General features: G+C 43.8%; 1 protein-coding gene across 1 annotated transcript in view; it reads right to left on the reverse strand.

Annotated features, from left to right (window-relative positions):
• The window catches only part of COL3A1 (collagen type III alpha 1 chain), an 81,866-nt gene that overhangs the window by 36,616 nt on the left and 32,596 nt on the right, over positions 1–12,654 (reverse strand). The window contains exons 3-7 of the mRNA XM_044427063.1: positions 11,682–11,732; positions 9,414–9,521; positions 7,321–7,377; positions 2,643–2,711; positions 1,187–1,240 (exon numbers count right to left, since the gene is read on the reverse strand). Of these exons, the coding sequence (XP_044282998.1) occupies positions 1,187–1,240; positions 2,643–2,711; positions 7,321–7,377; positions 9,414–9,521; positions 11,682–11,732 (339 nt within the window). The remainder of the gene's footprint in view (positions 1–1,186; positions 1,241–2,642; positions 2,712–7,320; positions 7,378–9,413; positions 9,522–11,681; positions 11,733–12,654) is intronic.

A 12,654-nucleotide genomic window follows, 5' to 3' on the forward strand; every position in this document is an offset into this window, starting at 1 on the left:
ATTTGGCTGTAGTAATTTCACTTTTATGGATCTAATAAGGTATGAACTGGCCATTGTTCAATGACTCAGCATTATGTCCAGTGATGTTTGGTCATATAATTTAAAGCACTATTATGTGCATAATAAAAAAGGAGATCAGTACTTAATCCAGAACTGAAACTCAATTGGTGGAGTAAAATAGGATCTGGTGGAGCCTTCTTGACAGAGGGAAGAATCCAGGGAATGATGTTCTCCAATTTTGCATCCCTCAGAGCACCCTCACACCTTTTTCTGGAGTCTTCTCCAGCCCCCTGAAGCAGATCTTGGTGGGCATAGGAGGTTGCAGAGGAGAGGAGGAATTATCTAAAATGGCTACCTGTTCCTTCCCACCCATGAATTCATGCAGTCTGTGGCGTTCTCCTCTCAAACCAGGATCTATCCCACTATGTTGAATCCTTCCCCCTCCCCCTCTCTTTCCTACCCAATTTACCCCTACTCTTCCCCCCCTCTCTCTATGCCTCCTTGATTTGATATGCTTAAAATCATAGTCCAAACAGGACTGTAGATTTTGTATCTGGGTGAGTTCTATGGAAGGCACAGCAGAAGCTTTCAGGAAACAAATGGGCAGACAGACAGACAAGCAAGCAAACAAGCCTGATGTTTGGAGCCGGTGTGGAGTGGTGGCTAGCGGTGATGGAAGATCTGAGTTCTAGTCCCCACTCAGCCATGGAGCTCACCAGGTGACTTTCGCCAGCCACTCCCTCTCAACCTAACCTTCTGACCTACCTCACAGGATTATTCTTGTGAGGACAAAATGGAGTGGATAAAAATGATGTAAGCCATCTTGGGTCCCTTGTAAGAGGAAACATTGTGGGATAAAACGTGATCTCATCACCATCATCACCATCACCATCCTCCTCCCCCTCCTCTTAGAGGCAAGCTACTTTTCAAACCGGGGGAGCAAAATCTTTGATGGCAAGGTTGTCGTCACTATTTCTATAATTCTAAGAAAACAAATACTGCAGATATCTAATAAAAATGAGGGCTGCTAATGACTGCAGGAAGGATTCAATCTAGACTTCATTACAGTACGACAAAAAACCCCCAACCCCCCAACAAACAAACAAACAACAAAACAAAAGGTGGGGGCAAGCGAGGGGAAGACAAGTTGTAAGGGCCTTTCTGTAACAGGCACCGTGATACTCACTGGTTGGCCAGCTTGTCCAGGTTCACCGGGAGGACCTTGGTATCCATGGGCACCCTAGTAAGACAGACCAAACAACTTAGAACTCAGGAGCTCCATTCTTTGCTAGACCATTAAAAACCATCATCACAGCTAATCGGGACAATTTCTCAATTTGTGAATGCTCAGTTTCTGAGATGCCAAGAGGAAACTGAAGAGCATGAGCTGGCTTTACACCAGTACAAAGATATCATTGTGCAAATTAATTTTTAAAATGCAATAATTAATCGTATTTGTATCATTTAAAAAACTAAATTATATTTTGCCAAACAGTAGTACAGTTTGGACTGAGTGCTGCTGAACCACAGTTTGTGCTACTGAATGAATCTTGGCAAGTATCAAATCTGCAAGTGCATTTTCTCCCTGCTCTTCTTCTGGCATGCACCAAGGGATAGGATTGAAACATTTGTTCCAACTCTTAAACTAAAGTGAAACCTCAGTTATATCTCAGTTACGAGCCAGGTTTGATTATCGTTTGTTTAAACTAGCTAGAATTCCTGGTACTTGGACAAAAGGGGAAGCTCTAGGCACTGGAACTGAAAACAGATGTTTCCATTCTCATCCACTAGTGTGTACTGGGGAGGAGGGGAGGAGAGAAGGTGTGAGAACCCAACACTGACTGAGATTCACTCGTGTATAACTTAAGTATGGCTTTGGATTGGGCCCCTGAGCTTACACTTAAACAAAGACTAGAAGATGTAGTTACTTGCTACACCATCCAGTTGACATCTTCTAATGGACCTAACTCCACTCTCCAACCCAGTGCATCCCCCAGCTGCCCATAATTCTTCTGCTTGTTCTTGCCTTACACACCTCAATTTAGCAGTGGCCCTTTAGGCATTTCAGGGCATGGGAGGTGTGTGCATGAGCACATCCTTCAAGCAGGATTGTGGCCAGGCAATGCCAACACCTCCATGACAAAGGAATGCGGGTAACATCAAGACCTCTTGACGAGGGCATGGGTGCCTCTCTAAGCTGGACATCGGTGCCACCGTTCATGGATTTTCCATGTGTGACATAAGATGCTTTGCTGGAAGTGGGTAGCTCAGGACCTGGACTAATGTGCTGAATTGGGACAACTACTAACTGTGAACCATTGAAGAAGTAGAGTCAACATAGGCATTGCTCCCTAGGTAGTGGCCTGACCGCAGGTGTGTTTTAAAGAAAAGTGGCCATGGGTGTGTGTGTGGGTGCAATCAGAAGAGTGAATGGGAAGAAGATGCTTAATCCTTTGCCTTCTATTCAAAGCACCCCCCTCCAGCGTGTCCCCCCCCCCCCACTTGGGGACTATAGTCTCAGAAAGCCTTTTTTTTTAAAGTGCATCTCTTCTGTAGAACATCTAGTCTGGGCTTTGTTCATGAAATGCATTCCCATTAATCAAGAGACTGTTGCATGCAATAAACAAATAAATTGTACTTACAGCTGGACCGGGAGGACCGACGGGACCAACAGGCCCAGGAGGCCCAGGTAAGCCAGGGAATCCACCAGTCTATGGGAAAAAAAGAGGAAGTCATTGAGATAATGCAGAATTATTGTCATATCATGTGAGCTGAGAATATTCTAGTGAAGCAGAGTGAAGGTGCCAAACATAAGCTGTAAGAAAAGTGGGTTAATGTTGGAGGCAAAAGCAAAGAGCAGCATGTGCTTTAACAGAACCATCTTTAACCCAAACGGAGAGTTGAGGTTCATAGCCATGTTATGGGCAACTGCATGGGGGCTTCCATGGGTGGTGGTAAGAAGGGCCAGTGGCAGAGGAAACAAAGAACCATGGAGCTTCCTAGCTCGCGCGTGTGTGTGGAAAATGTTGACAGTACGCTGGCTCATCCTACCTGCCACGCAGAAGGATTTGGGAAGGCTGGGCCTGGAGCCTGCATGGTGCCAGGAGCTCACTGGAGGACCCTCTATTTCATGAAGAGCCTGGAAGTGGTGGGAAGAGATTGGCAGCTGCCGCACTCGCTCCCTGCCCACAGTTCCACTCCAGTGTAGTGCGCCATTCAGAACGTCAGCCTAAGACTGGGGAATGGCAGGTTCGGGTTCTCCCTCAGCTCATCTAGATAACTAAATTTGGGTAAGTTAGCATCTCTTAGCCTAGCCTAGCATACAGGGTTGTTGTGGGGGAGAGCCATGCATTCTCTTCTGAGTTTCTTGAGGAAGGGTGGGATATATGGAATATGACTAATTTTCCAATGGGTCTTGGGGCTCCCTTCATTATTTTAAAAATGAACTCATTGGTAGGTGCATGCATAAACCCTTCATCATATCAGCTAGTATGCTGATTCGACTAAAGCCGTGGACTATACACGTTTGATTTTTATATGGCACATGGGAGAATGGTAATTGTCTACATGTTATTTCATTTTGTCTTATGTCAAAGATGACAAATATTAATCTTGCCTTCCAGGCAGCTGGGCAACATAAGCCTTGCTAACTGAAGCAGCATTGCCAAGAAATTGTTCAAACATATTAAAATAACTATGCACCCCCTTTGCCCCCAACATGTACACAAAAGGCACAATGTTTCAGGGAAAAGGAAAGGGATCTCTATGTTTGATATCTAAAGCTGAGCCCATACCTTGCCATCAAATGCTTACCCCATAAAACTCTCCCCTGGCCCCTCTGTGTGTTTGCACAGTAAGGTGCATCAGACATCTATAATTGCTCTGATGAAGGGGATCAAACCCCATTGGTTTCTTTTCATTAAAGCACAACTAATATATTCCAGAGCTATGGAAATATATTATATGACTCACAGCATAGGTGAAACATATTTCACTAGGCAGGATGGAGATATATATATACACACACACATATATATATCTCACCAATTGAGCATAAAGAGCATTGACAGCTGCACAGGAAACATATTGCAAGAATTACAGCTGCAGTGATGTACTGCACAGCACAAGGAATGGGCTGAATGAATGGCAACAGCAGCTCCAGTAATCTGTTCCATAATGCAGTTAATAATAAAGCTACTGATTTACAACAGTTCATACATTTGGCAGCTGTTGCATTTCATGTCCGTGTCATTTGTACTCAGTTTTGATAATTCGTATGTACTAAATATTATTTGACAGCTGGCCTGGAAAATGCAGTAAAAGCAGTTGCATCCACAAACGACTAAGCCACGTCGGCTCTCCCACTGTGATCTTAAAGGCTGATGGAGCCGGAACAGGAAATGGTGGCAGGGTGGCGTCGGATCTGACAGATGTGGGGATGTCACAATGGGTTTAGCGGGCTTTTTCGATATACTCGCAGATCTCTCATTGTTGAGGATTACGCTTTGGATCGAAGCATTCAGTGGATGCCAGTTGCGCCGTGGCTGATCGCAAGTGCCCCCCTTAGTTACTGGGGTATCTTGCACATGATGATAATGATGCTTAGAGATGGAATGCCAGATTATATTGTAGGGGCTTTAGTCCCACCTTCTTAATAAGGGCTGTCATTCCTTTAATGCACTCTGCAGAACAGACTGGCACATGCGCTCCATTTATGTACTGTCACTTTCTGGACATGTTTGTGTGCATGTGGGTATAAGTCACCATACAAATCCTCTTTCAAAGTACAGCTTGAATACATTCTGATGAAAATACAAACTCGCTATCCAAAGTCAAGAGCAGAGTAGATTCTATGCACACGGATGCATAACCATCACACAAGTAAACCCGGGATGGTGAGATGTGCTGATAAAGAAATACCTCTCATGGTTAGCTGCTATGATGAAAAAGAAACAAATACTAGGCTGATTTCATTGTCCAGCAACCTGTGAACTGTTTAGAAGGTCCTCATTTGGCAGCAATCCTGAAACCACATATGGATGATCAATAAAACACCCCGTGCTATAGAATGTTAAGCGTGGCAGGTACAGACATTCATGTGAGATGGTATATTTGTAGCTATTGTGTGCCTGACACAGTGAACCTCTCTGCTATTTTACTGAGGCTTCTTCCATTTTCTTGCTGGGGGGAGGGGGGAATTGCACCCTTAACATGCCTCCTCCCCAACCCAGGTTTGCATTGCTTTGCTCTTCTGGAGATTCTATTAACCAACCACAAAGTGGTGTTAGGGCAAAGCTGCATCAGAGTGGATTTGTGAATTCTCATGAGGCTTGTGGCATGAAACTTCCTACCAGAATTTCCTCACTCCAAAACAAACAACCCAAAACAAAAATGTATGCAAGAGGAGGAAAATATCGGAGGGAGACTCTGGAGAACACAAGCTACCATGAAAGAGGATCGTGAGAGCACAGTTAGTGCCTCTTGTAGCCTCAGAACACTAGTCAATAGCCCAGAATACACAGACATTGAGCTTTTATACCTATTTATTTGATGGATCTATATGCCACTGCAAAAGCCCATATCTGGGTCCTCTGTGCAGCTGACCGATGAGTGACTCCCATTCATGGAAGAAGAAGCATGAATCTGCTTCCTTCACTAACAGGAAATTTGCAGCTGAGGGAGTTTTGGTTCTTCACAGTGTTCCCAGACCTGTTTTTTAAAAATGCTGCACCAAAATATAACCATCAAGGGCAGAATTTTGGACGCAAAGTCCAGTTTCTCATTCTAGCACTCTCCAGTGATTAAGAATGCATTTCCCTGCCTGTGGAAGAAGCCTCGTTCCCAAATATAAGCCAGACCAAAAGTTCACAAATGCGTTTGTGACCAAGCCTGCATGCTGGTGAGGTATTTCTTTTTCCCTTCTTGGTTCAGCACATCTCGGATGAAGAAGCCAAGCAGCAGAATGCAAATGACACACACTGTGAGGGAAAAATGGGAAGCAACTGGAAATGGAGAAATGAGTTAGTGGATGGATGGATGACTGGATGGAGGGATGGATGGATGGATGATGAACAAATGAACCGAAAGAAGAAAAACCTGTGAGGAGCAGAAGAGGAATGGATACTATGATTAATGAACATATTAATAAATGGACAACATAGGAAAGATGTAGCAAATAACCAGAAAATCCCTCTGCTGAGAACAATTTCAATAGCCCTGGTCATGGAGTACCAGCAGAGAACCAGAGTACTGTCCTTGCAATGTAAATGTGAGACGTGATCGGCTTCAGGCAGGAGATGGTGGAATGAAGCTGGATCTGCTGCCTGATGTACAGCGGCAAGACTTTTAGCCGCGCTGGCTCCTCTGTGTGTGTGTGTAGGGGGAGGAATTTGGGAACCACTTTGGACATAAAATGCCATGCACTGGGACTGGATCCCTAAATGTGCACTGATTCTCTAAACATACCCCACTGAAATGAATAATCAATAATGTTTGAAACAATCATTGTTGGCAGCTATTGCCTAGTAATAGGAATTACTACTCCTATTGTAATTACTGACTCACATGATTTGCATGTAAAGAGGAAATTACAGAAATTACTCCTGTACACCACATTTGTAACTAAGAGGGTTTTATATGAATGTTATTACCTTTAAACAGATCTAGGGACAGCTCCCTAAAAAATCTGCCCTCCCACAAAACAAAATATTTTGTACCATGCCCAGTGAATGATTTAGCATCCTTACTGGGGGGAATCTTAGCAACTGTAGATAAGAAAAACACATTAAAATGGTGTGGAAGTTTTTTTTAAGCTATAAACAATGAATGTATTGATCTGTTATCAGTCGATACTTGCATTCTGGAAATAGAGAATAAAGCAGCATGAATGGTCTGGAAATTGTCACTAAGGGGAAAAAGAAGTGAAGAAGAAATGGCTAGCAGAGAAAAATGAATTGAACAAGCAATGAAGAACTATATATATATGGTCAAAATATGCATAAGAGAAAAGGGAAGAAGGAGGGAATCAAATATGGGAGCAGGGAGGCAGAGGAGTGGAAATAGAAGAGCTATACTGGGAAATGCAGAAATAGATAAAGAAAAGACGGAAAAGGTAAATGACTGAAAAGTTTCAGACAATTGCTCAGATTAGGATCCGGATAATATTTCCTGGAAAAATACTGCTTTAAAGCTGTTACTTTCCCAGCTACTAACAGAACAGCATTTCTGAATATTTGTTCAATAGGTAATCTGTAGAAGGAGGGGAGAAACAATTGTTTCAAAGGGCATTCAAACACAAGAGAGACAGCGTCACTATCTTACAATAGGGCCTGGGTATGGTCCAGCCTTGATGTCAGTTTCATACTGAGAAGCAAAGTTCTGCAACAGAAATCAAAGAACAGAAGCCAAATAAACAGGTCAGCAATATGGACACTCACAATGTCATACAAAATTGAAACATTCAGTACGTACAAGTCCCAGAGCAAGAATATCTGTCCCAACCTGGAGCCCTTGGACGAGTCTTCATGCCTTTGGTTGATTGTCTCTAACCAATTAGCCAAGAAGGGATGCTTCTGTGCCAACTCTGACAAAGTTGGCCAGATGTGGATCAGGAGCTAAACATCTCCCTTGAGCTGCTAAAGTTCAGGTTCCAGACAGTTGACCATAAATATCTCTTATCCACTTTCCCATCCCTCATCCAGTCTCCTCCATAACATCAGATACATGGTTCTTATTATACCAAATAGTGCATCTTATGTTGAGAAGGAGGCAGCTTGGTAGACAGTGGCCAAGAAAGAAGGTTCTTCAGGGCTTCAGGGATTCCTCAGGTATCATATGCTGCTTGGATAGGAAGAGGGAAAAAACCTCACATTTTTCAGGTTGCCCAAAGCTTGGGTGGCAAGGACAGCTAACAGATGGAATTAGCAGGAAAGGAGAATCATAAAACAACAGTGGGCTTGGCTGTAGAAAGCCACATGTGGCATTTTTCACGCTCTCTGGATGGGGATCCCATTTTAGGGTTGAGGAAGGAGGTCTACAGAACAGTTGCAGAAAAGATGAGAAACATGTGAGGTACGAAGTCCTGCTTTGGATACATTCAAAAGTAATGTTGCTGTGACTACTGTTTTAATACGTCACAATAGCCACGCAACATTTAACAATTTGTGGTGACAGCAGAAGCTATTCAGAACCAGGGAGGTACCACAAAGCCTGATGGTTCTGCTCTACAGTCCTTCATTAACTGTCCGTTTTGCAACTCCCCTGGCCATTTTCTATGAGCTCTTCACTCTCCCATCCTGTTTGAAATATATGCGCTTTCTGTTCTTTTATGGCAGATTTATTTTAGCCCTGGAGGGCATGTACCTTAGAGTACTAGAATGGCTCCACCAAGCCGACATGACTGAGAGTCAACATACACACTACAAAAAGTAGAATAGACATGTTTTTGCTGGAAAAGACTTATCCATTCATGCATATTTGAATGCATTGTGTAGATGCTCAGTGGAAGGACTAACAGAACCTCAAAATCAAATGTGGTGGAATGGGTCAATTTCCCCCCACCATGTGCAACCTTCCTGAACATGCTGTTGAGTGACTAGACAAGTCATGTGAAGCATCTCTAAAGGATTACATGCAGGTTCATTCATCTGCACTTTAAGCTATTGTGTTAACCAGTATTTGTGTCACCTGCAAAGTAAAGCCACAGGTAAAGGCAAGCCCCAGTTTGGAGAATGGACATATTACAGTGAAAGCCGAAGCATCATTGCTCAAAATGAATCTCATTAGGTTCAACAGGACTTACTCCCAGGTAAGTGTGCAGAGAGGCCACGTGTGGACCAGTGGTGGCCCCTGGTGGTGGTAAGTGGCCGCTGCTGCTTCTAAAGCTGTGGGAAAAGGGAACATAAGAACCATGCCAGATCACCCCACAGGTCCATCGAATGTGGCCCACATGCTGACCGATCAGCTGTCCATGGGGAATCCACAAGTCAGACATGAGTGCAACAGCATCCTCTTGCCCATGTTCCCCAGCTACTGGTGTAAGACCTGGAGTCATTGAGAGCCCTCTCCTCCATGAATTTGCCCAACCCTTTACAAGCCCTTTATATGGGTGGCCATGGCTACATCTTACAGAAGTGAATTCTGTAGTTTAACCCTGCACCAAATGAAGAAGTCCTTCCTTTCATTTGCCTTGAGTCTCCTATCAACTGGCTTCATGGGATGACCCCAGGCTCTAGTATCACTAGTACTTCTTCCATGCCATTTTGTGTATCTCTATTATGCCACCTCACTCCCCATTTTCATTCAAAGCACTGTTTGATGGAGAAATAAGCAACAGGTTTTTCTTAACAACTTGGCACTGGATGCAATCTTATATGTAATAAATTTGGAGCAAAAAAGAAGAAAGAATTACTTACCCCATCACCAAAACTAGGGCAATTTTGGCAGATTCCAGGGGGACCAGGATTCCCAGGAATTCCTGGCTGGCCAGGTGAACCAGGTGAACCATTTCTTCCAGGTGGGCCCTGCACATTGTTTTACGGGGAAAATTTCTTTTAAAAATGAATGTCATACACAAAATGCTCAGTGAAATAATGGAAAGTTATAAAATAGAAACAAATGTGCATACACCCAAACACAGAAAATAATAACCTTATTAGTTACTGCCAGTGGTCCATCTAAACTAGCATCTTGCCTTTGACAGTGGACAGATTCAGACATCAAGGGTGCTGCTTACAACATCCCAAACCAAAGGGGAGGCAGGACAGCGGGACGGAAACTGTGGATCTGTCAATATCAGTGCCCCGATTAACCTTCTTCCAACTACAATTGGAGCTGGGAGTCCTCTTTTCCCCTTCTCACCCCTGTCTAATCCTTTCAGCTCACTGCAATTAATTGTCCTGGGAAAACTAATGCTTCTGAGGAAAACAACCAGATATAAGAAGCAACTTCAGATGGCCAGTGGCACAAAATAAATGCCACCTCTCCTCTAATAATCAATTGCGATATATTGACAGACAGACAGACACATATATGGGGCCCAAACAGAAGAAAGGCCTACAATCCCCAACATGTCTCAGCCAGCTGTGGCCGGGGTATATTCTGGGTTGTAGGGCTTCTTTGGCTGCCTAAACTTAAATAAGGGTCTGCCTTTATTCGCTGCAATCCTGCAGTTGTTTGAAAGAGTCTAGAGGGCCCTAGAAGAGGTTGACGTCCCAGTTCCAATCTCAGTAAGAGTCTCTTGGAGAAAGACCCCTCCCTTGGCCTTCACAGCCAGCCTGGAACAAGGCCGGGCCTCAGAGCCAGAGACCTGTGGACATTCGGGGGTGGGGAGCAGAGGAGCAAGGCCCTGGCACAATACACAGTGTCCTGGTGGTGCCTCAGCCTCTTCTCCTGGGGCAAAAGTCTTTGATGGCCAGAAACAGCCATCTAAGCCTTTTGTGGGGTGGGAGGAGTGAGAAAGCAACCTTCACCTCTCAACTCCTTCCAGCATCTACAGGATGTGTGTGCAGGTCCTGGGGCCCCTTCTCCTGTAATACAGACTTTGAAGTTGTTGAATATGATCCTGATACAGAAGTGGAAGGGGTGCTGCTGGGACTCACAGCTACACTGCCAAGGCCAGTGGACCCAGAGAGAAGCCTGACAGTCACTGAGAATCAGGCATTGTCAACTGCTGTGGAAAAGTCTAGTGAACTGGCTGATATGGGAGAGGCAGACCCAATACCGTTAGTCTGATCAAATGGCATCAGGTTAGATGGGTGGACCAGTGCAGACTCATTAGATGCTCAAGTGATCAGCCCATAAGCAGCATGATCCCCAATGAAGCTCTTTTTGGTTTGGGAGGGAGCAGAGGTGGTCAATTTGGAATCAACTTCATATCATTAAGCCACATTTTTCCAATGGCTGAATTCTAATTTCGCTTGCATCTTTTATGCAGACTTCTGCAAGACTCCTTTGTATCTAAAGCCAGCCTAGCTGGACAGCTTTAACATAATAAAGGCATTTGTTTGGAAGAAGTGGGAGAAGACCAGTTGCTGGTTGAGACAGTCTGCAATCCTCCAAGTTCATTGGGTAACAGGTAGCCACATTGGATTGCACTGCCCAAGTTGTAAATTGCAAGCATATTTTGTTAGGAGGAAATTATGTGGCACTTTACCTGAAGAACGGAACAGTTTTTCTACATGAGGCTGCTGTATCTGTTTTCAGTTTTGTTACAGAACTGAGATCAGAGCGTTACACAAAGAATGTAATGCTTTTTCACTATATAACCTCTAGTTGGCACTGTGGTATAATGGAAGAGCACAAATATACAGGTGGAAAGAGTGTTTTCTTTTGCTTTCAGAAATAAAACTGTACTATCCCTGCTCTACATACCCGCCGAAAGGACTCTTTAAACACAGAAGTGAAAATGGAGGGTCACAACTTCATTAAAAGAATCCATAACATCATGACTATGGAATGATAAATGTACAGAAATTAAATATAGGAAAAGCCCACGGTATTTCCCTGAATGAGAGCAATTAGACCTTTGATGGCCAAGGAAATGGGAAGTGGGCAACAGTAGTTGGCCAGCATCTGACTCAAAGGCTCATTCTCTCTCTTGTCTTGCATCCGTATTAGGTATTCAGAATCTCTTGCATTTTAATAAGCTGACAGGATACCCGCTATGCATTCATTCAACTTACAGGATCTCCTTTGGCTCCTTTGATGGCATGCCCATTAGGAGGTCTGGTAATCTAGAAGTGAGAAAAAAAAAACCCAACACATTTTACATAAAAGTTTACAATTGATGTCAACATAAACCTAAAGAAAGAGGTGATGAGGAATTTCAAACAGGGCTGCAAACAAACATTTAGATCAGCACTTGCTTGTAAATGCTGGCATTGATTCTCCACAAATGAGAGCCATGTACTGCAAAGCAGGTAGCTGTCTTGATAAAAGGAAAGAAGCTTTTATCGTTTTCTTAGAGAGGGACCGCATTTGATTTGCTTTCCTTCAATTCTTCCAGCTGAATCTCCCTGACCCCTTCCATCTTCCCATTCTGCTCAGAGCCTCTATTTAACAGCCAGGCACCTCACAATGGGAATGGGTAGTTTTCAGGTTTCCAAGATCTACTTTGCATCTTACTTGAACATAGAGACCTAGTAGCTGGGGCCTGGTGCAATAGACTGGCTGAGATGGATGGATAGATGCTCAGATTAAGGAACAGGGGACAGTATCCCCGGCATGTGAATTTGCCAACATAGTTCAAAGAGGGATCTCAAGTCCTTTCACACAATAATCTACTCTTGTCTACACCCGCGGGGTTCATTTTCAGCATGCCAATTTAGTTGTGTGTGCATAGGAGGATTTTTTAATTCAGAGTCTGATTCTCTTGCTGATTTCAACAGATCTCCCAGTAGATGCTTTCTGCCTGAAGGGCTTGTGTCACTTTAATCAAAGGGAGTGGCTCAGTTTTGAAGTGAGGGCCACCAATTGTCCATGCCTATTGAAGCAACATCAGAAGAAGTACTCTAGAACTGCAGGACTAAACTCTCCTAGTTTCAATGACACTTATCTGGTACATAATAGTGACGTATTCAGTGACAATTTACTGAGGAGTACACAGTACTTCGGAATGCGTGACACAGTCGTTCCGTGTCCGGCTTTCCTCCTCCT

The sequence above is a fragment of the Varanus komodoensis genome, unplaced genomic scaffold (genome assembly GCF_004798865.1).
Source record: "Varanus komodoensis strain SLA01 unplaced genomic scaffold, ASM479886v1 scaffold18_1, whole genome shotgun sequence".
NCBI classification, from domain to species: Eukaryota; Metazoa; Chordata; class Lepidosauria; order Squamata; family Varanidae; genus Varanus; species Varanus komodoensis.